General features: G+C 37.8%; 1 protein-coding gene across 1 annotated transcript in view; it reads right to left on the bottom strand.

Annotated features, from left to right (window-relative positions):
• LOC145772556 (A disintegrin and metalloproteinase with thrombospondin motifs 20-like) overlaps positions 1-24,626 on the bottom strand; it is a 35,263-nt gene extending 10,637 nt beyond the window's left edge. Inside the window, exons 1-22 of the mRNA XM_082584419.1 lie at positions 24,528-24,626; positions 24,223-24,302; positions 23,715-23,785; positions 21,853-21,972; positions 21,305-21,418; positions 18,183-18,341; positions 17,478-17,566; positions 15,727-15,809; positions 13,551-13,647; positions 12,774-12,936; positions 12,077-12,235; positions 11,361-11,552; positions 9,850-10,005; positions 8,837-8,985; positions 8,306-8,486; positions 7,980-8,113; positions 7,363-7,543; positions 6,803-6,885; positions 5,112-5,295; positions 4,556-4,686; positions 2,015-2,183; positions 1,364-1,601 (exon numbers count right to left, since the gene is read on the bottom strand). Of these exons, the coding sequence (XP_082440545.1) occupies positions 1,364-1,601; positions 2,015-2,183; positions 4,556-4,686; positions 5,112-5,295; positions 6,803-6,885; positions 7,363-7,543; positions 7,980-8,113; positions 8,306-8,486; positions 8,837-8,985; positions 9,850-10,005; positions 11,361-11,552; positions 12,077-12,235; positions 12,774-12,936; positions 13,551-13,647; positions 15,727-15,809; positions 17,478-17,566; positions 18,183-18,341; positions 21,305-21,418; positions 21,853-21,972; positions 23,715-23,785; positions 24,223-24,302; positions 24,528-24,626 (3,032 nt within the window). The remainder of the gene's footprint in view (positions 1-1,363; positions 1,602-2,014; positions 2,184-4,555; positions 4,687-5,111; positions 5,296-6,802; positions 6,886-7,362; positions 7,544-7,979; positions 8,114-8,305; positions 8,487-8,836; positions 8,986-9,849; positions 10,006-11,360; positions 11,553-12,076; positions 12,236-12,773; positions 12,937-13,550; positions 13,648-15,726; positions 15,810-17,477; positions 17,567-18,182; positions 18,342-21,304; positions 21,419-21,852; positions 21,973-23,714; positions 23,786-24,222; positions 24,303-24,527) is intronic.
• Positions 24,627-24,954: the final 328 nt, after the last annotated feature.

Genomic DNA, 24,954 nt, shown 5'->3' with positions numbered 1-24,954 from the left:
ATGGAGAGAGAACTGGTGCAGCAACACGTGCTATACTTCCCTAGAGCACAGTATTTAAACGCTCTGACCAATAAATACGGCATACCGTACAAAAAATATAACTAACTTGGAAATTTCAATGGAAAATGTACGTGGGTACAATTGTACCCATGCCGCCTGTTAGCGGTGTAAAAATATGCAGTCTGACAAAGGTTAAAGATGTTGGAGTTTTCGGCTGAAATTAATTCTTTGTAAAGTAGACACAAGTAGCTAGAAGTGATTACCGCCAAAAACATATATATTCAGAATTAAAGAGTGGGTGAAGAAAAATATTTCGTGTTTTTGAAAAAAAATTCGTGGTTAGGAAAATCATTATACCTGGAAGGGATCCCGGTACTTTACCATCTGACGGCGGAAGTGGCTGTTTTAACCTCTGATGGCAATTCCTTTAGATCTGATTATATTAAGTATTGATAATGTTGGAAGTCGCGGGGAATCTTTTAAATCCGGGCCCGGTTCCAAAAGTACCACCTAGACCCCCCTGTCAACGCCCCTGGCAACTGGCCGGCTCTGGCTGGGGAACCGAAGTTGACACTCTGCGTATCGCCACCATTGCACTAGTCCATGCTCTAGCAGAATACTGTGCACCTGTTTGGAGTCGCAATGCCCACTGCCATCAAATTTACACTTCATAAATGACGCCTTGCGTGTCGTGAATGGATGTCTGCGACCTACACAATCGGACAATCTTCCAGTCTTTGCTGGCATCCATCCGCTAAGCTTCGTTGCGAAGAAGCCATCCTGTCGCTCTCTGGATGCCCTATGAACCCAAACCACTTGGACCACTTAATTCTCTATGAGTCTGTAAGCGAGCAATCCCGGCGATTAAAATCGAGACACCCATTTGTACAGGTTGCACAACTCTTAATGAAAACTGTTGAAGATCAATCCATCAGTGCGGCTACATGCGCGGACCACCAATGGAGCTCGGAGTAGAAGAATTCCTCAAGACACCAACGTTTCATCTCCGACACCGGCCCCCAGCCAGCCGGAATGCTTTTGCCAAGAAAGGCCTGGGTGCGGCTCAACCGTTCACGCACTGGCATCGGACTTTACCGCTCCAAAATGCATAAACGGGAGATGGCTTCATCCGTGATCTATGAGTGTGGCAAGAAGGAACAGATTGCAGACCACACCATCTGCAACTGCGTAAATTGACATGCGTCAAATGGTGTGCGCGGTCTAAGACCAAGTTGCCTCCACTGCTCAAGGGTGCTAAAAGGCAGAGCCCCTCGACCCTTGGCGTAGCGAAAAAGGTTCATATGAAAACGAAGCGTGGGTTATTGTCTCATCCAAGTCAAAGCATCCAATATTTCATACTCACCGACTTCTTATTTGAACCCCACCACCGCATGAAACATCACACTCTGAAAAGTTTCCAAATTCTTCCCAATAATCACACGAGGGTCTTGTACAAAGTCTAACGTTGTTCTCGCTTCCTTTGCATCCGTTTTGGCCAATTTGACCGTGCAAACATCTCCGTATTGCTGTTTGAAACGAAAGTCCGCAGGATGCATTGCAAGAACTATATGGTCCAAATTCACTCCATGTAGGACAAACTCCTGACGCAAAAAAAAGCAATACTCAGAATCATATAATTTCATTAGTTCTTCAATTAGGCAACAAAGCCTCGCGATAGTCAAATTTTCTTTTTACTGTTTTTAACTCGCGTTTGAGAGAGTTGATTACATTAAAAGCATAACACAAATATAGGCTAAAATTCCTTCATTTTATTTCTTTAAATTTGATTTTATGTTTGAGTTCAAGAGTTTTTGCTTTCAAAGTTCGATTTGGGTAAAAACAAAGCAAGGTTAGGGTTATATTTTGCATCTTGGATGGAAACTTTAAATTAATACAGAATGTTATTCCACTTGCATCACATCAATAACCTCATAAAAAATCAGCTAACAATCATTAATCTCCTAAAGAATCAACGCTTTAACGTAGGCCTGTAAACGAAGATAAAGTGATATACTTGTGTTGCATTTTCGTGTTCTTCTACTTGGTCCACGACAGCCAGGGTCGCCAATATTTCCGTTCACACATCTCCTGTCAGAAACTTGGACGCCGCCTCCGCATGTCACAGAACAACGACCGAAAAATTGGAATCGAGTCCAATGGCGACAGGCGCGTGTGTTACATTCCTGCAACAAGTCAAAATAGGAATTATATTTGTCCGTTTTAACGCACTACCATAAATGCGTTGTGGCTTAGTAGCCCACAAATCTTTGCAACGCTACGTGAACCAATTTTGGAAAAAAGTCAAACAGAATCATAAAGCATTTGCTTCATCTTCACTATGACATTCTTCTTTGGAGCAAAATGGTTGGAACGCCTAGTTAACCTAATCAGAAAATAAAGAACCAAAAGTCTACATACTAAACTCATGTTTAGCAAAACAAAACGTTTTGAAAATTTTTCAGCAAGGACTCAAAATGTAGATACTAAACTCATGTTCAGCAAACAAACGTTTTGAAAACTATACTGTCTTCATCTTCAGTGCTACAAATGTATATAAACATATCATTATATAACATTTATATACAGTAGGCTACAACTAGCTATTCAACTAGCTAAACTAACTAACTAGCTGATAGCCTATAACCTATATGATTAAATGTTTATATTATGTAGGCCTATAAGTATAACAATAAAAATTGAATATATTGCTTTTTGAAACAGTATTTTTCCCTATACGCTTCCTGGCCCTATTTTTAAGAGCAATCACTAAACATAGGGGGATCCTAGTAGATTTCGGGGGGCCCGAGATGGTGCTCACACGACCATGGCTCCACATACCCAAAGCAACTGGAGGTGTGTCAGTTGATGATAGTTTAAATTCTTGTAACATCCACGCTTTCAATGCGTATTTGACAGCTGCGTAGCTAGGACCACTCAATGAAAGTGAAATCCTTTGTTGGTTACAATTTTATTAACTGCTGTCTAACTTTTATTGAACTTGTTAGGTTTTGGGTGCAGTAGCAATATTATAAATCTCTTAGTTGACTAGGCTACAATTTAGTATGAAAAGAGCTTAACGCGAAGCACAAAAGAGACTACCTGAAAAGAAGAAAAAAAAAGCTGAGGCAACCAGAAACTTCCAGCAATTAAGTTCGTGAAACGTCCAAGCAGGTCACAGCGACGATAAGTCGATAACAATATTATAATATCACATAACATCTCCATCACAGGACAAAAATTATTTTCGCATTTTTTGTTCAAGAAAGTTGTAGCCTAGTAATGGCTGTGAAGCTTTAATGGGTCTTGATAATAAAGAAGACAAACAGAACATCAGCATTATAGAGAGATGGAGTCTACTCCCCTACTTGTTAACGTTTACAGTTTCGAAAATGATAGCCAACTGGTAAAAAAAATTCCGATGCTAATACAAATGATAGATGAGATGCAAGCAAAAATAGTGATCTTTCCGCCATTATCTCAAACCCAAAGGTCAAGACCGCAAATACTACCACAGCTCCCATTCCCAAACTACTGTACCTCAAATCCTTTTTTTAATCATTGTCTCCAAAAAATCGTTCGTTTTCGGCCACTTATATTTGCATAAGGTAACACAATCAGATCTAAAGTTACAAAAATAATGGTTATGTTATTCACCAAGCATGGACCGTGTTTACAATCAACATCATAAAAATGCTTCTCCAGGGAGATCTAACACACTTTAAAACCCATAGGCTACAATAGGTTGAAAGGATTGGAGACATTTATTGCAGCAAATTTGAGGTCATGCAAGCACCGCTTTTCTCATGCGGAGGCGTGTGTCATGTATGAGCAACGGAGAAACTGAAAATAATAGAAGCGTTGCATGATTTTTCACTGGAAAAAGGCATATAAAAAACTGGGGACCTATATTGGATGTTTACACCGGGGCCCCAACTGACGAAGTTACGGCCCTGCACATTGCTAATCCTCCACATAGGCACAAAGAAATCTCTTTAGAATAAACCTGTTCAACTTTAATTTTATCACTTTGTCATTGTGAAATATGATTTATTATTGCCAATCTAACCACAGGTGGTCAAACTTCAACGTTAGCCTATAATATGTTTTTCTCTTCTTGTTGGATTTTTTTTCTATCAATTTGACTTCACGCACATCCGGTGCATTGTTTATCTTTTGTTAATAATTCTCCATTTTTAAATGTTCTTCAAGTTTTCTGTAAATTTTTCTGAGGATGCTGTGTAAGCTTTATTTCATCAGAAAGATGGTGAAAACCAAAGCAGTTGGAGAACACTGTCCTTGGCTGACAAAGATCGGTACAAACTGGTCAAATGGCATCATTTTGAGTATCTGGATGAAAGTTGTTTAACAGGGTAAATGTTTGCGACTGTAGCCTACTAGTAATCCATAATCAATTCATTAAACCTTAAAGTAGCCTAAATTCAGCATAACGTACATTGTACAATGTACATAGGCATACAATAACGTTACCAATGTAAAAAAATGAATCGTTTTTCCTCAAAGGGTACGATCTTACATTATAAAAAGTTAAACGTACTCTGGTTCTCAAAGCAAGTCCTTGACATCCCACATCTCCTACATTGCCATAGCGGCATCTACGCCGTGACGTTTGTGTTCCACCACCGCATCTCCTCGTGCACCTGCTCCATCCAGTGTAGGAAGTCCATCCTGGCAAGAAAAAGTATCAAGAAGTTTATTGAGAAATCAGAAAAAAAAATGGAAGAAATGCAAAGCTACAGAGTAGCCTAATTTTGAAATTTTTATAGCCTGAAGATTAGTGAAGAAATGAACTGCTGACAAAGCCTACTTTTCAGGAGTCGATACTATTACTAAACGTTAAACATCCAAAAGGCCAAACATCCAAACATCCATATGTTTTAGGTCAATGTAAAGTAAAATATTAAAACAATATTCAAAGGCTACATTATGAAAACTGAAGAGATTGTGGCCTTTGCAATTGAAAAAAAGAAATACTTTGTTTGCATACTATTGCACAATATCCACATGCCTTGGTTGTCACAGAAGACTTGTTTTAAATTTGTATCTAAAATAGCAATAAATAAGAATTAGAAGCTTATATCATAATGTTTTACTTGGACATTTATTTCTTTGACAACTTTGCTTTCTTGTAGCACTGCCTTTACAACTGACTCCTGCTGCCCCATGAGTATTACACGTTCGGGTCCGTGTACGCATGCCCCCGCCGCACGTAACGGTGCAAGATGACCATTCCTCGTACGCACTCCATACAGGAGCACATGTGACGTCATTGCAAGCCTGAAATAAAACATAAAACCTTCAAGACAAGTCACATCGTCTTGTTATTGAGTCACAATGCAACTTCCATGGCAGCTAAATCGGAATTTTATGTAGGCTACTTTTTCATTTTGCCCAAATTTATTTCTGTGATTGACATTGAAGTCGAAGAGGTGGAAAGGTAAAAAAACATGGCGATCTATACTACTGGCCTTCCCAACGTGGCAACAGCCAAACAATGTGGGGGCCTATTAAGTTTTGGCAACTAACAGGTATTACGCGTAAAAAAGGCGTTTTTGCATGAATTATTACTAAAAACAAATACTTCTGGATTAGAAAACGAATTTTTTAACATACTGAGTGTTTTGAAAGTTGGGTCACTCTTGATTTCATGTACCTTGATTCTGTTGATATCTTGATTCTCATGGTATTCTTAACATGTGGCTATTGTCCTGCTTTCTTGCCACTTATTTAATAATATTACATCTTAATTACGTTTTGGCACTGTATTTACAATTTTAGGCTAAAAAACATTACTTGAGCAATGAAAATTGCTGATTTCATGTTGTAACACTTATCTCAGTCGGTAAATTGAAATTTCGTATAGGCCCCCACATTATTTGGCTGTTGCCACGTTGGGATGGCCAGTAGTATAGATCGCCATGTAAAAAACCTAATCTTCGTGTCCACCTTTTACATAACTTTAAATGAATTTTCAGTGCACAACTAGAACCCCTATTTGTATTAATTTTGTTGTTTCTCTCGTATTCTTTTGCTATGCTGTGGACTCTGTTCGGCTGATCATTAAAAACAAAGCAAAGGTGCTCTCATCGTTATTATTTTTGTTGTATAATTGTAGAAACAGTAATTGTATGACTGCGTAGGCCAGTTTATTTCTTGCGCTTTTGCCTATAGCCAGCTTGTGAATCTTTTAATTGCTTTGAACTGTTGTCGCAACTCGCAAGCATGAGCTGTAAACTGTAAAGTTGACTGTTTGAAACTTTTTTTTCAAACATTGTTTTCAATTTTATTACCACTTGCTCTTGTTCCGAAAGATATCTATGGTAACTTTGTGGATATTTCCAGAATTGCCACCGCCTGCATTCAACAATTTTTGTTTTTTAGAGATACTGTAGTTTGGTTGGTTTTGAATCTTTTCTCGAACTGCTGACATAGCTATTGATGTGTTATTTTTGGAAGTTTTGCATAGAGGCTTTAAACTACTAGCGCAGGGCCAATTACTGAGATTGGCAGAGTGATGTTTCATGATTGTTGAATACGAGCTATTCCATCCACTAGGTGCCGCTGAATGAAGGGCTGTCTTTGAAATGCGTTGCTTAAGCACACACCACGAGAGTCGAAGCAGCGCCGCTTGATCTCGAGTTGAGCGTTTAACCACTGAGCCAACGAAGCGGACAAATGTATGAAGGCAAGGTAGTGTTATGTTAGCCCATAGATAAAGATGTGCCACAGTTTTACTTTTAATTTTTCTTTTTGACCTGCTTTCAAACAAGCAACGTTTACTTACACGTTCAGCTTTTTCTTCTCCTCTGTATCTCTCTTGCTTCCCATGTCCACAAGTTCTGGAACAACTTCCCCAATTTGTCCAAACTGAAACAAAACGAACATGATCTGAAAAAGCTTGAGGTCTAAAAAAAGCGGGATATTTCTAAACAAAGAAAGTAAAATATAAATATCGAACTGTAAAGACGAATGTAAGAGAAAAACTGAGGAAATGAATAAAACCATGTAACTTTTCATACCAGCTTCTTTCCTGTTGTTTCCAGGCATATGCTTAACATTCAATAGCTGAGAAACCTCTTGTAGTATTATAGTATTTAGTTCAGAATTAATGCATCAGGCTATAATTGCAGGCTATAACCGATAAACAATAAATCAACAATCGTAACAAAAGTTGTCTACAATTTGTTCAGGGATTGCACTGCAATTTAGGTTAGATTAGAGAAAGGTCCAAGCACCCAAGCTTCAGCCCATTCCATCATAAAACAGCATTCTTTTTCATCATTTTGATGTATAAACAAAATACAGCTTTGTTAGCATTCGACCTTGTGAAGCTACGTTACTCACCCGGGCAATCCGTTTCCATGCATCTCTGTCTCCTTGTAGCGTTTCCTTGGCAACCAGGATCACCAGGATTGCCTCCGATGCATTGCCTCACCGCAAACTGCACTCCACCTCCACAAGTTTTTGTACAAGGCCCATACGGTGCAAAGTCATCCCATTTCTCACAATGTGTCACTGAGCAGTTCTGCGGTTAAACGCTCATTTCTAAAATAATTTCCTTTTCATAATTTCACAACACTTCATTTTTTGCTGTTGTCGTGGAGCTTTGACTGATGATGGAGACTTTCCCCATAAACATTGGCTCGTAAAAACACGAGAAATATACGTGTATTACACGAGTTTCCTCAGAATTTTACGTGTTTTTCACGACCAATGTTTATGGGGTTGCCATCCCTCCCGGTGGCTCAGCTGGTTAAGCGCCTGACTTTATAAACGAAAGATATTTCACAATAAAGCCTCGCCGGTTCCACTCTCGGGGTGTGCGCTTGAGCAACATATTTCAAAGATAGCTCCCCATTCAGCGACACCCAGTGAATGGAGTAATTTAAAGACAACACTTCAACGACAGGCGGAAACTTTACTTTACCAATCGTGGTGACCAAGAGTTAATGTATGCTTACTCTTGCTTCTTCTGGCCCTCCAACATGGCATCCTATGTCTCCAATGCTTCCATATAAACAACTTCGACTTCTGCTTTGGATTCCAGTACCACAAGTAGCAGAACAAGTGTCCCACTCACTGTAATCACTCCACCCTGTTACAGCAACCAAATCAAACATTTTAAACTATAAGCTATGTTTTGATTGTATTCTACAGCTGAATGTACAGTCTATGTTCTAGTTTGTGCTTTATTTTTACATTTTCGAAATGATGAAACAGTTACTTTTCAAACGTAGGTTTTTTCAGAATTTACTTATTCAACTTATGTAGCCCTACTAAGTTTTACTTGGACATTCTTGTGTTTGACAATCTTCTGTTCTAAAGTCGTTTCCAATGCATCTGGCTCCTGGCACACCAAAAGTATTGCAACTTCTTGTTGCTCTCCTAATACCACCACCACAAGAGACGGAGCATTCAGACCACCTCCCGTATGAACCCCACGTTGGCTCACACACCATGTTGCAAGGCTATCAAAAACAATTCATTGGTGATGTCGGCAATCGGTATGTTAAGCGAGTGAGTTAAACAGAAATAGTTTAGCCTAAACTCACCATGACGTATCACAAAAGTTGTAACAATGTCTCTGCAGTCATTATACTATCTTTACACACACGAGGCATATAAGTAGCCTATGCTTGCTTTTTTGTTGAAAGTTGCTCAAACATTAATAGTTTTTGCATGGGTAACACTGCACAACTCAATGACCACCATTCTTACAGCAGACATAAGGCTTGCAATTCCATTGCTATGTTCACTGTAACTTATTCAGTTCTACCAAGATCCTTGAAGCACATAAAACAACAAAACAAAAACTTACCACATGACTGACATCTTCAGCAATTTCACAGCCAAGATCTCCAATATTTCCATTCAAACATGTTCTAACTTTTCGGATCCTACCTTCGCCACATGTAACAGAACAATCGGATTCCGTCCAAGTAGACCAAGAGGCTAAAACGATCTCGCCTATGGTGAAGTCTTGGGTCAAACATACGCAGATTGTTCAGAAACAGAATGATTGTGATTTTATTTTTACCATTCAGAAGAGTGCAGTGGTTGCTTTCAAGAGTGGTGGTTTCCAAGCATTAAGTCAAAAAAGGCAATTTGGCTGAATGTTTATTTTTATTAGGATTAAAGTTTAAGATTGTTTTATTGGACTTGCTGCCGTGAACGTGGCTTTGTTAGCCCACATATTCAAATGCGCCCCCAGATAGCGGTTGGTGACCGACAAAACGGCCATGTTAAGAAGCAATAGTTTTACTTTCGAATTGTGTGTTTGAGCTACGCTCTTCATTCAGCGGAACAGAGTAGAAGGAATATTTTTTACGAGACAACAAAACTCCATCAACATTTGAAAACTTTACTCGGTGACCAGGCCTGCGCCAATGGTAAAAACTGCGCAAATATGCAAAACTACTACGATTAAGCTTCCAAACAGACTTTCTCTGTCCGAGAATAAAAATTCCCACAATTAAGCAAAAGAAAAATTGTATTTCTGTTTCTTGGGTGCTGTAGTAGGCCTACGTTGATGAGCCTGTTGTCGTGGATCGAAGTCTATACTATTTTCAAAGCATTGATTCTAAAAGGCCAATTCTTTAAACATACTGTAGGCATAAGTGCAATCACTATAATCATATTAAAGTTTGTTATAAAGCTCTGTTAGAAAAAATACCCCCAAAAAATTAATTAAACGTTAGTCACTGTGTGTTGAAATTCTTTACTTTATGGAAGGTTTACTGAATGTTTAACTAATAAGGCTTTTGATTAAATGTTAATTAGAAAAAGTTAATTAAAGTAAGAGGGTTTAAACACTGTTTGAGATTACTGGACCTTCACAGTCTTGTACGTTGCAGTTTTGAGTTTGAGTCGTATCTCCAATACAGTCCGGATCTCCATTATTGCCGTTGATGCAAAACCGGATTCGACTCATCTTTCCTCCTCCACAAGAGGCAGTGCAATCTGTCCATCCTCCCCAAGCATGCCACTCTTCAAAGAAGATACTTTGCTAATTAAATACTTGTCTTGATTAATCATAAATGGATTCAGCAACTTAATGTTAAATCATGTTAAAGCTGAAACTTTGGCTCAACGGAAATAGTAAGTGTTCTTAGATTGGTTTAATAGCTCTGTGTGCAGTTATTAATCTTTTCGTGGTTTACAATTCTTTTGGAAATTTAACAACAAAATTTCTAACATTTCAAGAGAAATGATATTTTTTGCATTAGCCTGTCTAGAATATTGTCGATAAAGTCTTTTCAAAAACAATTTTTATGTCATCACCAGAAACGAACTACATCTCTGACATCTACATGACTGACATCTGGTATTATTTCATTGTAGATACGATAAGCAGTTATTTTTTGTTACTTGATAAGGGCTAACGTGTGTATGGCCGAAAACGTTTGTAGCTTATAGTTTTGTTCAATTTTAATCGATTATGTTAAATGCCTTGTGGTTGCGTGGTTGTATATGTCTGTGGTTGAAGAAACGAACTACGACCACAAATATATCCATCTAGGTTTATAGCCTATAGCTTGCCTGCGAAAGATGATCATTGTGCCAGCATAGCTAAAACTGGTGCTTCAAGAAATCGCAATGCAGATAGGCTACCCTTACCCATGGCCACTTGTGAAGATCCATGGGCCACCAAATTATACTTTACTTGTGGGTAAAAATGTTGCTTCTTTTCATTCCAGAAGTACGTTTTGCTTTACAGGAAAATTGCGAGAGCTTTGATAGATCGAGCTTTCGTGATGCCATAAAAGTATTCACTAGATTTGTGATAACCAGGACCTTCAAAGGATAATTTGAGCCGGTACCAATATGATTCTCGACTCCGACATTAAAACACTTGTCAGAAAAATACACTGCATCCAAAGAATATGCGATGGTTTCTTCAAGTTCCTGGGCCCCTTAAAAAGGTTGCGCGCCCTGGTCCAAAAGTATATCCTGGACCCCCCTCTCAACGCTATTGATTATAATTAGCTCTATTCACAGCTTTTTGACTACTGTAATTAAAAGGAATTACTGTGATCAAATAGCAACAAAGATTCTCTCTACTTTGGCAGTTTTAAACACAGAATCTTTTAATACGATTCTATGGTGTTGACGCGATTATGCTGTTTGATCAAAGGGAGAAGTCGCCGCCGAGTCGCCGCCACTGCTCAAGGGGGGTAAAAGGCAAAGCCCCTCGATCCCTGGAGTGGCGAAGAAGGTTCAAACGAAGAAGAAGAAAGGGAGGATTTGTAAGTTATCGCAATGACAGAATCAATCCGTTAGATTGCAACGTCATGCCACAAAAGCTTGAATTCGTGCAAGAAATTAATCAAAGCTTACAATACCTGGCCTAACGCAAGCACTTTGCTTGACTGATGTTCTGATGGTCTGGGCAATCCATGTTTCGACTTGTGTCAATCTTGTGTAAGACTGGAATCGTGCAGACAAAGTGCAACTTCTTCTGAATGACATCACACCGGCAATGTACCAATCGCAACTGTTGCACCTCTGACACATCAGGGGACCCCCGGAATTGCCTAAAAAGAATTTACTTGTAGTCTACGTAGCTTAAATGTTCGCACTGAATGGAAAAAACGCAATTTCAATAGCATTTTGAATACTGTACTGTAGATATAGCCTAGTAGCATATAAAATTAAAGAAAATGTATTGTTAATCTTTTCAAATCTAATACAAAATTTATGAATATCATTACATTTATAACTGCAGACCGTGCACACCGTTTCGGCCATCCAGCCTCCTAAGTGCAGTAGGTACACTGGGTATGGCTACGGAGATATATACTTCCGTGTGACGTTTTCCCATTTGTGGAATCTAAGCTCCAAAAATGATACTACTGCCAACCTTGCCAAAGTGCTCAAACTGCAAGCAGTGAGCTTTGTGCAATGCACAGCATGGATTAACCTACTAAAAAGAACACGTAACTTAATAGTATCACCAACAAGCAACTGTTTAAAAGTTGCGGTAATATAACTACCGACTCAGTAGGCCTACAAGAAAGGATGAAAATAATCAAAATTTATTTTAAGAGGTTTCGGCTACCTGGACATGTACGTCTCCCACCAGGAACGTGGCCAGCACACATATGCTGAACAGGATCGACAGAAATTGACGCAGAGCCAGATGCGGCTTCACAAACAGAGGTATCAATAATCGGAAGGTCTACTTCTTGGAGTTGTGCTGAAAACGTTGCAGTTTTGTCTAAACATACAGAAGTAAGCCGATAAAATTTTGGAAGCATACGCTGTATCCAAAACAGCATCATGGTTTAAAAGACCTGTTATTTGTCATATTTTACTATAGACATATTCTACTAAATTATTATAGCTTTCTGCAGATCTATTTGTATTTTGATGAATAATACAAATCCTCTGACAGTCCTACTTAGGAATACATATTTTCTGGTCTTACCAAATTTGAATAGCCTATAAATGTTTCTACATCAATGATATAATTCACTTATATAAAGTTATTCTACTGCAAATTAAAAATTTAAGAGGTGTGCCGTAAAATAATTCAGAGCGTATTCTAAAAGTTGTTTGCTGTGGTATGCTGATTTGAACTCGACTGTATGTAAATTTTAGAAAGGAAGTAACCGCATACATGGCATAGCCTATCTGTAGTTCTAGTCTAGCGCATGTAGTGCTTTGTTTAAACTTTCAAACAACTGATTTAAGTTTAAGAAAAAATGAAATGAATCAAATAAAAATTAAAATGACTGAAAAGGAGTTCGACCAACCGTTAGGCTCAAAGTTGGTAGCATAGCATGTGTCTCCAATGTTGGGTTGGTGGCCATTAGGTAAACATATTGTGCCCACGGAACTTCCAAAGATGGCTGAAGTTCTCAGCCGCAAGAGGGCAATGTCATTGTTGGGAAAATCAAAATCCGGGTGAATAACAATCTGAACATGTTGAAAATGTTTTTGTTTCTATTTAAAGTGTATTTGTTTGCAACTTTTACAAATATTCTAATTCAATTGAATACATTTACAAGTTGATAAATCAAAAACGAAACCGACGGAAAAATAGCGTAAATAAAATGTTAATGTTGAAACCAGAGTCGTGTTGCCTGCGGTAGTTTATCTAACGTAATATTGGCGTGTTGTGAGTTGAAAAGCTCATATCAAATATTAATTTAAATTTGAGCTACACATATACTCGAAATTTGCATTAGGCCTACAGTAGCTTCAGAAACTGAAAGAAAGGTATTTTCCCAAGCAAATTGCTTTTTTCATACGTTTAGTTTCCAAGAATGAGGAACAGCCTGCATCCAGCATCACTTTAATAAGAATCAATACTGGGAAATAAGTAAAACAGCCATAAGCTCAGGAGCGTTATCAATTACGTCGGTACGAGAAGAAAAACTAGTTACCAAAACACAGCATCACACATTTTACTAGCACTATAGTTTGCAGTGTGCAAAAAACACAACAAATGAGTGTTTTTATTCTTGTGTACAAAAGGTACACTTATCCGGTCAAAAATTAGGAAAGATAAAAGTTTAGTAACTACTTACCGAGTGGACGCTGAAAGTTTGCGCATGTAACCCCTCCGCTTGACCTGACGTGTTGAAAGCCCCCATAACTACGGTAAGTGCTCTTGGAGTGCTTTTTCTAAAGGTAGATGCATTATTTTATGTATAAAATATTTATTAATCCATTTTCGGCATTTGTTGTTATAAAGCAGGCCTACGCCACATTTTCATGTACATTAGGCTCAGAGACTCAGAAGAGATTTAAGTGCTGTGAATTTAAAAGTAATCTTCCAACAAAATAAAGCGAGTTACGCAGTGTCAGAGCTGACAGCAGAAAGCAAGTGTGGAAGGAGAACAGATTTTACAAAAAATGGAAGTTGCAGAGATCGTTTGTGCATTGAAAAAAGTTGTTATTTTCAACCATCAGATTTTCCAAGGGCAGTAAACGACGTATTGGAAATGTTTTTATGAATTTGAGAGACGTTGAAAGGACAAACGTAATGGAGCTAAAAAGACAATACGAGCTAGATTTCATATTAAATAATTACAAGTTAAAATACTTTGCGTTAAGTTTGTTTACGTTTATGTTATTGAGTGAGTATCATTGCTGCCACCTTCCGCATAATCACTACTTCATTTGGCCCGCGCTTGCAAAAAAGGTTGCCCATCCCTGATCTTCAACTATGGTCCTTAATCAGGGGCCTAGTGCTATGGGGCACTGTTGATTTTTTAGAGGGACAGAAATACTTAGGAGGAGTTATATTCAGAAGGTGTAACGATATTCCTTTCACGGTAAATTTGCTTAGTAGTTCTGCTTGATCAAGAATGTATATTCGTGCTCCGGTATATTCGTATATTTAACACACACTGATCTAGACTGCTATTCCTCTTATCTTCAAGTATTGAAAGATTTAGTGATCAGATTTAACGATTTCAGTGTATTGAAAAAACCAGAGTGGGTTGTAAATTCATCCCAGGCTGATGCAAACAATGCTGACCAAATCTAGCTGAAGAATTCATAGACTAGGAAAATGACTTCAAAGGTGAAGTGTTGCTTTAGCTGATTGGCGTAAAATGGCCTAGACGCGTGCACTGCGTAAGCCTTCAGAACAGAAGGCTGAAGTCAATTGCAGATTAATATGTTTCTTAGGTCCTATATTTTCCTAAAAATGTTTTTTCAAGTGTTTTTATTCCATGGTTTCATTGTTCAAGTGTTTTTATCTTATCACGAAAAGCTTTAATATGAGATAAACATTAAAATGTTATCAAGCAATGTGCAAACACAATTTTTTAGGCCATTAGTAACATTGAATGGAATTTTCTATAGGCTATGCAGATTCAATAGGTTTCATTGACGGGTATTACTTTATCAACTATCAATATGTTAACATCAGGCTGTAGGATGAAAAAAAGCAATGAGCGCTGAAACAATTGAACACTAAAAGCTCTTGAAGAAAATGTTTAAGCAAAGGTAAAACCCAACACTTTTTCATCTGCTATCAACTTCAGCCTTCAGTTCTGAAAGCTTGTGCACAGTGTCTGGGCCATGCTATGAAGCTTTTTGTTCGAAGGAATAATTTAAATATCTTCGTCTTAGGAGGAAAAAATCAAATTAATACTGGTAGCATTTCCTTCATCATACCTAGTAGAGAAGGGACTCAGTTCGGCTTTCTAACTCTTAGCTATAAGCAGAGAAATAGATTGCAAACATGTAAAAGTATGTAAAAGTAAAATGTAAAACATGTAAAAGTAAAATGAACTTGATCTGACTCTCTGTTTATTAAATATTGAATCTGATATAATTTTATGATGGCAAATTCTCACCAGGCCCAATCTAGTCATTAACTACATTTTTCCTGTTTTTTTAATGTGTATTTGTTATATATCTTATTATTACTGTTATTATTTTGAGTTTTTTTTTTAGTTTTTTTATTTGAGGCACACACATGTTGTACGGTCGTTGAGAGCTGAGTGAAATACTGCCCTAACTGTGAAGGTATTTCTTTAAGTAAATTTACCATATTCTTAGAATTTAAGTTTCAATTTCCTAACTGCTCAACCCTACAATGCAGAATCCGATACAATTTCAACGTATCACTCAGTACAGCCCTTACATTATGGTGGGCGCCAGACCATGGAAATCTCTGAAAAGGGGCGCTAGAAAAAAAGGTCAAGGACCAGTGATCTACAACATGTGATTAAAACTTGAAATTATTACCTCAAGCAGGAAGCTGTTGTCACAATCCATCTTCTATGCACCAAGGTTCCGGTACAAAATCTGTCTGTTGTTTTGATGTAAGCCTACACAGCGAGCAACAATTATAAATACAATCTACACAATTTGGTTTCACGTTTACATAATTATCTGAGGTTGAATTGAAGACTACTGTTAGCCTACTGATTCTTAATAACCAATAATATTAATGATGTAGGCCAGAGGTATCAAACTCCAGTATTCTATACTTCGGGCAAAAATTGAAAAATCGGTACCAGTCGCGGGCCAGACTGGTTCAATATGCATTGCAAAATATATTGTAAGAAACTATCGTGTAATTAACCAGAAATTAACTCATTAAACACTGCCTGCAAAACACCATCCAGCACTAAAAGTCCTAGCCCATCTGAACTACTGAAGTTTTAACATGCACAAATACACATTCATATACTGTTCAATTTAGATAATATATAGGTAGTCTTGCCAGCGATTTTAAAATCTTGGTAGTGCATATACGGAAACATGATTAAAGTTTAAGAGAGTAACTTAGAGTTGTTTATGGTGCAGCATGACAACGGGCCAGATTTAAAAGGAATTTAATGTCATCCTGTAGGCCAAAAATGTTGCATCGCGAGTAAGAGTTTGACAAATGCGGTGTAAACCCACAGAGGTTAAATTGTTTATTATCAGGAGATACGGTCAGGTTTTTCAAGTTTTGTGGACTTTTGTAAATTTAACTTTTGTTACTAACTGTCTGAGATGGAGATTTCTGAAAACTTTTTTTAAACTTTTAATCAGACTTCTTACTAGGACTCTGGACTCAATGATGAAATTTCATCACTGCACATGACTAAGGCTGCATAGTCGAGTGGTGAGAACACTGGAACGACAATCGAAAGGGCGCCGGTTCGACACCGCTCAAGAGCATGCGGCTGTGTCTGTGGCAGGACACTTAAAGGCATGCCTGAAGGTGGACACGAAGATTGGCTTCCTTGCCTTCCCGTCCACTTAATCTAAATCCTCAACCACCGGGCGTAAGCCTGGATACGACAAACTAAGGTACTGTGTTCCGAATACTAGTGCAATCTACTACCACAGCAAACTCGTAGCACCAGGCTAAAGCAGGTCGTTGCAAGCAGGGCTTTGGAGCAGATTTAAATGTTCAGTTGCTCTAGCTCCAGCTCCGGAGCTCTCTTTTATCATAAATTAAATCTAGCTCCTGTTCCGGAGCTTATTGATACCACTGCACCGGCTCCGACTCCAGCTCCAGGCTCCGAAAAGTGCTTTCATTCAAATCATGAGGACATATCAATTTAATTTCTAAAGCTTAAAATTGCCTGCAGTCAACTGTTGCTACAAAATGGCTCAACTTTATGAAATTTAGGGTATACTTTCATCAAAATGTCATGAGGAACTGCGTTTCAAAACATATTCGTTAATTCGACGTCTGATTACGCAAATAACTTCTTAATTTTGTGAAGGGTTGCTTTTAAATTATGTGAATTCAGCTAATAGTAGTAGCATCTTATGAACTACATCGGAGCCGGATCTATTTTTCAAACAACTGGCTGCAGCTCCTGCTCCAGCTCCACGTGGATTTTACATAAAGCATAGAGCTCTGGCTCCATCTCTGTTGAAAATGCGCGGCTCCAGGTCTCCTTGCTCTGGCTCCGGGTTCAAAGCCCTGGTTACAAGCATCTGCGTTGTAAAGTTTTTTTTGTCAGACAAGAGTTCCATAATCATAATAAACTTACCACCCACGGCCATCTCGACACAACGGGGTTTACGCCTCCAATTGTTCGTCTGCCGTTGGTACCACTAGAACCACATTGAGAGAAGGTCCCTAAAGTGTTAATTTATCATTATTTGTAACTATAACTTACCAATATTCTTATTTGTAAATGTTATCATACGTGTTGTGACATGGACTGACTTATTTGAAAGATTCAAAATACACTGCACAAGTTTAACTGTGTAAAAAAATGAATAAGCATCTTGTTTAAAGCTTGCAGATTGCACGAAGGGTGCATCGTGACAAAGATATAAGCAGTTAAGCCACGTGACACCCTCCAAAGGTTGCAGATACAGCGGAGTCTCAGCGCTGGGGCTTGTGAAAGCCTCATCTCATTCAAGTTTGAGGACGGTGCAAAAGTAGATATTGGGGTGTGTAAAAGTAGCCTACAAGCTGTAAGCATTTTGTGCATTGCAAGATCTCTGCATCGTTATCATGTATTGTCAAAAAATCTTACATTTGGTGATATTTCGTTTGTAACAGAAGTTTTACTTCTAAAATCAAGCCCACTTCATTGTTAAATCGCCAATATCAAACGCAAGGTTACGTGCAATCTATGTTGTCTTATTTGATTTAAATCAAATCAGTGAAACTTCAAGATATCTGAATTGAATTTTGTCTGAATTTAGAATTTAAATAACAGTCTTTTGCTTGCTGTGACACGTACGTGCATTTCTCTTGCAGCAAATGTTACTTTTGTAATAACTGTTTAAACCACGTAAAGCCCTGCAAGTCGTGCAAGTATAGCTTCCTTCATGGTTTATGCATATGGGAGTTCTTCCTTCATCAGTGCACAGTGTTGAATTCCTTTCACACTCGTTGATATCTGAAATAGTAAGAGCAGAAGCAATTTAATATATTCTGTCTATCTCTTTCCTTGTTTGAAAACAATTAAAGTCATCAACAAGAGATAGGTCTATTGGCAAACGGTGATATTGACTAGCCCAGTGCTCTTTAACCAATGTGCACGGTGTACCCTAACGTGCACCAAAATCTGCGTAGGGTACCTACCAAAAGGTATATGAGGGCGTATCAACACCCGTCTTACTAATAGATCCTTTTTACAAAAACTTTCGGTTAGCAAAATTGAACCATCAACCAATCAATGATTTTCAGAATTTGACCGATTTTGCACATTTGCAAGTGTGATACGTAAGAAGCAGACCATAAGCAACAGACAATGAGCCATCACCAATTGAATTAAGTAGCTGGGTGACTGCATTGGGATAGTCTCTTCACAGTTATCTCATAAGCTGCTGGTTACAAATAAAAATATGTGGCGTTAAAGTATCAGAAAAACGATGTAGGCTGCAGCTGTCGAGTGTCGGTGTCAAATTTGCAGGAGCTGTAGGCCTATATCTGAACTGTCTTCTGTCTATAAAATTTCGAAAATGTCTCGGTTTGGTTGATTAACTGATTAGTGTATCGCTGATGTAAAATAGACAAAAAAAGTTGCATCAAATATTTTTTTCTGATTTTTCGCTTTTTATTCTACTTGATTTCATAGAAAACATGGAAGCAATTTTAAAGTGTAACTGCTTCCATCTTTTGATGCCTATCTTAACTTGCTGAAAGAAAATTTGGAGAAATAGTTTAATGCTAAACAGAATGCCACACTTAATGCCAATTCTTAAATACTAGCCTACAATCTTTCAATTACGATAGGCTTTCTACAAAACTGGAAAATTTAATTGATCTCCGATTGGATCTCGGCACAAAAGCTTTATTTAAATTATATTTTTATTTCATGTTTCGATGCAATGATAAAAACAATGTGTCTTTAAAAAAAATGTATAAATAAAATCATTGGCAACCCTGATAACGTCTGGTCCCCCAATAACTTCTGTTCTGCTGTCTGGAGGAGAGATTTATAGGAGACGCAGTTTTGAAGTATTTAGGAGCCGGAGTCTCGGTTTTCAGCAGGAGTCGGAGTGGAGCCCGATTTTGAAATTCGTAAGAAAACAGAAGTCGGATTGAAGACGGGAGTATGACTTACATTTTGCCAGTTGACACTTTTGCCGAACAAATACTGCATTTATGTTTTTTTTTCCAAGCAGTAATGGTTTTCATTTCAGAATAGGTTGTTCATCTCATGACAAGTGATATGGAAGGTATAAGTTATATGGTATAAAAAATCAAATCTGGACTGTGGTTTATGATTTTCACAAGGAATCGAAATGGAGTTTGGAGTCAATATTTCCAAAATATTTGTAGCAGGAGGGTAATTTGAGTTAAAGACTTTTGAGTCGAAGTGGAGCAGGAGGCCAGAAAAATTTGACTCGTACACGCTTGGTCTGAAGTGTGTGGTCGGAGCCTGAATAGCTTTCAGGTTTCCGGACAGGAAATTCAATTATTTTAGTTTCATTCCAGAGCTTTGACAACTACTCCAGTGTGGGCAAGCTTTTTTGAGACAAAGTTGGGCTTCTGATCCATTCCATTTCTTCACAAACTCCCAAATGCTGCTGTACATTGCAGCACCATACAATAGTAGCCTATCAAGCTAGTTTGCAGTGAACAAAACAGCCTACACAAGCTTTTAAGTCATAGCTCATTGTTGCGCAAAAACTTACCCTTAACCTTTGAAATAAAAGCGATAGTTATTTAATTAGTTTTTGAAGAGTTGATTGGTGGTACATAACTAGAAAATTACGAGTAGGAGGTTGTAGCCTACATAGCTCGACGCTTCAGGTTTTCGTCTGACTCTCTTCAGGAGCTAGCCCTTGAACTGGATAAAATTCGATCACTTACGAAGCAAAATAGCTACACCAACCAAGTTGTGAACACAGCAATCTCTAAAACTATTTGCCAATCCTCGTCATCACGATTTGGCCCACAAAAATATCCAGTTTAGCCTACATGAAACTGCGGTGGCTGGGCTCTGTTTTCAGAAAATTTGAAAATTAGGCTACATTTCTAAAACCGTCAACCAATATTTCTTTAATTAAAAAGGGGTTTGACACATTTAACCTTAAATAAACGTAAAGTTTGTAAGGGATCCACGTAAGGCAGATACTTATGCGTCGAAAATTTTAGAAAAAAATAGGTAGAATACCTTAACATATTAACGTCCACTTTGTAGAGTACAAGTCAATTCAAAGAAAAACAAGAATTTATTTGTTAAACTTCCATGTTAGATCAACTACAGCATAAATAGTTTTCAAAGTTTTTCTGGTCCAGCTTGAAATTATCTTGTTGCAGACCGCGATTTAGGGTATTAAACCCTCTTCAGTACAACTTCATAAACAGCATAGTATGGTACAGTAAAATTTGCAGCAGTTCACTTTAGAAAGTAACAAAATTGTTATATGGTTGCCAAGAAACGAATTAGTCTGCGAAATTTCAACAAGATAATTTCAAGCTGGACCAGAAAAACTTTGAAAACTATTTATGCTGTAGTTGATCTAACATGGAAGTTTAACAAATAAATTCTTGTTTCTCTTTGAATTGACTTGTACTCTACAAAGTGGACGTTAATATGTTAAGGTATTCTACCTATTTTTTTCTCCTATATTTCTTTGTCGTTAAACTACGTATATTTTTCATAACCAAAAAACTTTTTCCGTTCCAGCTACAAAGATTGCTTGTGTACCAAAAGATTTAATAAAGTAGTGTGATATGGGACGCTTCAGCTCTCTGGAAAACTGGCTTGCAGTAAAGCAGGGATGTCTTGACACTAGGTTTGATTTATTCTGACGTCAGCTCATAAAGAGAGTCAAACGAGAACCTGCAGCTTCGAGTTATGTTTAACCTTCTACTCGCAATCATTTTTTTCATTGTGGTAGGCTATACCTTGACAAAGCCGTTGGTCTTCTCCCAATTCATATCCCCTTCTACACCCACATACGGCTGTGATGCCATCATCAGATATTTCACAGGTTTGAGAGCACTGTGCTTTTTTACACACTGAATAAAAGAAAAGGTAAATGAGGCAGAATTTCAGCACTTCGGAGTAGGCCTACTTTACACAATAAGCTATCATTTGTATATAGGGCCAAAACGAGTCACGTAAAGTTTGGGTAATTAATTTTTCAAAGCTGCTGGAATGCATCAAAAGTATAAACAAAAACTCGACGTAAACTCAATGACGTAAATTTTCGATGAGCTCAGACATGTCCCGTGTTTGACAAAAACATTATTTCCTGTAAAGGAAATTCACAGCGTGATTGTATCCAGCCTTTAGCTTATTTCATAACACGACTTCATGCAACAATAAATTTTTGCAAATAATTTCTTACAAAATATCATGTTTTGAACTAAACTTTAGGGCTCTATATAGGCCAACCAAAAAACATGGCCGCGTTTAAGTTTAGCCTAATTTAAATTACATATTTACTGACTTTCGCTTTCATCCGGGCAAGTGTTGCAAGTTTTCATGCAGAAATTCTTCAGACTCTTCTCCTCATCACAGAGTGCTCTCTGCGAAGGACACCATGAAAACGTATCCGTGCACGTAAACCCTTTTTAAAATAAACGTTAAAGTCTTTATCCTTGCATCGATTGTAGGGTTGGTGAAGCAAAAAACAGTTCCATTCATTTTTAAATGCAATGCTTCGTTTGGACGAAAAATTTCTTTGTTGATTTCGTTTGCTTGTTTCTTTTTTGTTTCATTTGAACTGCCAATCATACCGCCTGATTGAATTTGGATTTGTCTTGTTCAACGTCTTCTTTATTTTCGAAGAAGAAACGTCCAGAATAACTTTAATCAATTTGTCGATATACTTAAAAATCATTTATGGATGATAACGCAAATTCGTTCATCCCCGACGCCGACACACGCCCCATCGGCCTAACACTACCTAGACAGGCATGGGTGCGCCTCAACCGTCTTCGTACGGGCGTCGGGCTTTTCCTCTCAACCATGCACCAATGGGGAGTGGCTTCTTCCTCCTCCTGTGAATGTGGTGCCGAAGAACAGATCGCAGATCACATCATCAATGACTGTTCCATCTTCAAGTCACATAACGGAGTGGAAGGTCTGCGTGTCATGGATGATGAAATCAAAGACTGGCTGCTCTCTAGTAGCCTTCCAGTGTAGTCCGGGAACATCGTAAATCTGGGGTGGTAAAAGGATAGACCCTCGGCCCCAGATGCTCACACGACGACGACGCAAATTCATTTAGAAATGTGTTTTGATCAAAATAGTGCCTACTTTTGGTCTTTCGAAAAACTAGTCATTATTATGCTTTAACTAAATGTATTGGAGTGAGTAGGCTACACTACATAGCGTATATTTTTATATTGTTTGTACTATCGGAGCCAAAGTACAGTTAGACCAGTAGCGTGGAAAAATTTACTTTAGGGAAGAGAGCGAAAAATATTCTAAAGAGACAAAAATGTTTTGGTGAAAGCGAGGTATGTATTATCAAATATGAAAAAGATGTCTAAGGATAGGCCTATACGTATAAATATGTATGGGTATAAGCAGTATATGGGTATAAATAGGCTATGTCGGGTATAGGTCTATACCTAGGCCTATACCCGACGTATTTTGCAGTGAATGATTTTTGACAAAGAATGACCAATAAACAAACACTAGATATCTTGAACTAAATCAGCGGTTTCAAAGTTTATGAGCCTGTTGTCCATCATAGCTGTCAGCAAAAAATTCTTGTATTTAGATGATGAAAACAAAAATTTGATGACTTCCGTCAGGCTCTCGGTGTATGGAAAACAGTGACAATCTGAAATAGTAACAAGATTGAACCACGGTTCCAAAGACCGAAATGACGATGATAAGGAAAGCTTACGATCAACGTGCATCAGGTTTATGAAAAAGAGAATGAACTATAGGAAAGCACTTGGGGCAGTTTGAAAATATCTCTCAACAAGCAAGATAAAAAGGCATCTGTCAAATGTGAAACTTTTGGTTTACTTGTGGTGCAATTTTTTATCGAAAGCTTGCTCAGCTGCAGCTGGATCGTGATGTTAAAATGAAAGTAAAAGGAATGTGAAATGGAATGGAAAAGCTATAGTAAACTGGAAAATAGTGAACTGGAATGTGAAAGCTATAGCAATTGTTTTAGTTTGAATTAAAATTGATGACATTTTTTTAGTTCATCTGTGAATCTTGGTTCATCTTTACATGTTTATTCAAACTTATGGATTTGAATCAGTCAACCGTTGCAAGTAGGTAGCATACTAAGCCCTATGTAGTTAAGTGCCTAGATTAGACACGAGGCCTACTTGATTTCAAACCAACCTTCTGAACTTGAAGTTGTTTGGGCGCCGTTTTTGACAACAAATAGTGAAAGCAACAGCACACCGGAAACTCTGAAACGTAATTGTGGGTTTACAATACAAGTTATGCTCTAAAATGGTACAAATTTAAAATTTATTTAATGATTATTTTGCAAAAATGCAGCTAAACTGCTTTCAATGATTACTGTTTACGTTTAGTTTCACAAAATTCAAGCAATAGCCTACGCTGTAACTCTCCAAGCTTTTCTACATACTATACAGTGCTCTACACTGTAGGCCTACTCTTATTTCAACAATAATTGTCGATAGTTTCTTTTAAATCGAAGATTTTTATCGTAAATGTTTGACACGAAATCTAGTTGAGGATTATTAGCCAATTTTGTTTTGCAACAAAGATTTCTTGAACTTTTAATTTACTATTGCGTTGTGCAAATGTTTTAAAATTTTTGTAAGGTTAACATTTAATCTCGCAGGATATCTCTTCGGATCCCAACTTGTCTTGGAATTACCTTGCTTGGAAAATAGATCGATCCTTCATTTGGTTCCAAAGTAAATTCTTGCACAAAATATTAAGTTCAATCACGTTTCTCTAAAAACACAAAACGAAAACTCATCAACAACATTCTCTCTTTATAGATTAACTTCTTGCTTGGTGTACAGTCCCATTATGGATTTAACATTCTTCCATGTCGAACTGACGCCATTTCAAGCATCGTATACAAGGGCTTGCACTACTCGGCTATAAATACAACGCTCCTATATTTGTACGTCGCACCGCACTTGCAAATGCGACACTGTGCTCCAAGAGGGTTACCTCTTTCCTCAGAGGATTTTTACTTTGCAAGACATTAACATAGGCCAACAAGTCCTTTGTTTGTTTTTTACTGACTGATATCATTCGAAAACAAGCCATAAATGTCTGAACATACCATGTCTGCCTACAATTCCTATTATTTCACCCTTTTCATCTTGACTTCTTTAGCTACTGAGGTTTGTTAATAGGCATGTTCGTTGACTTTGACATTCTTCAGTGTAAACAAGCTACGTCACCAACTGGTCACTACTTTTTTAATCAAATAAACCAAGAAAATGCGTTTTGAGCCTTCAATGTACCGTAATTCAGAAGCTAATTATAAGTTCAGATTTCATTAGCTTTTCTACTTCCGACTATTACCCTGTGGAGAAAACAATTAGGCTACACAGTCATGCCAAACATAGAGCGTTTTAAAAAGGTGAAAGTT

This window comes from Aplidium turbinatum, chromosome 6 (assembly GCF_918807975.1).
Source record: "Aplidium turbinatum chromosome 6, kaAplTurb1.1, whole genome shotgun sequence".
NCBI lineage: Eukaryota > Metazoa > Chordata > Ascidiacea > Aplousobranchia > Polyclinidae > Aplidium > Aplidium turbinatum.
Note: the sequence above shows the minus strand (reverse complement) of the source record. Positions and strands in the feature narration are given on the sequence as shown.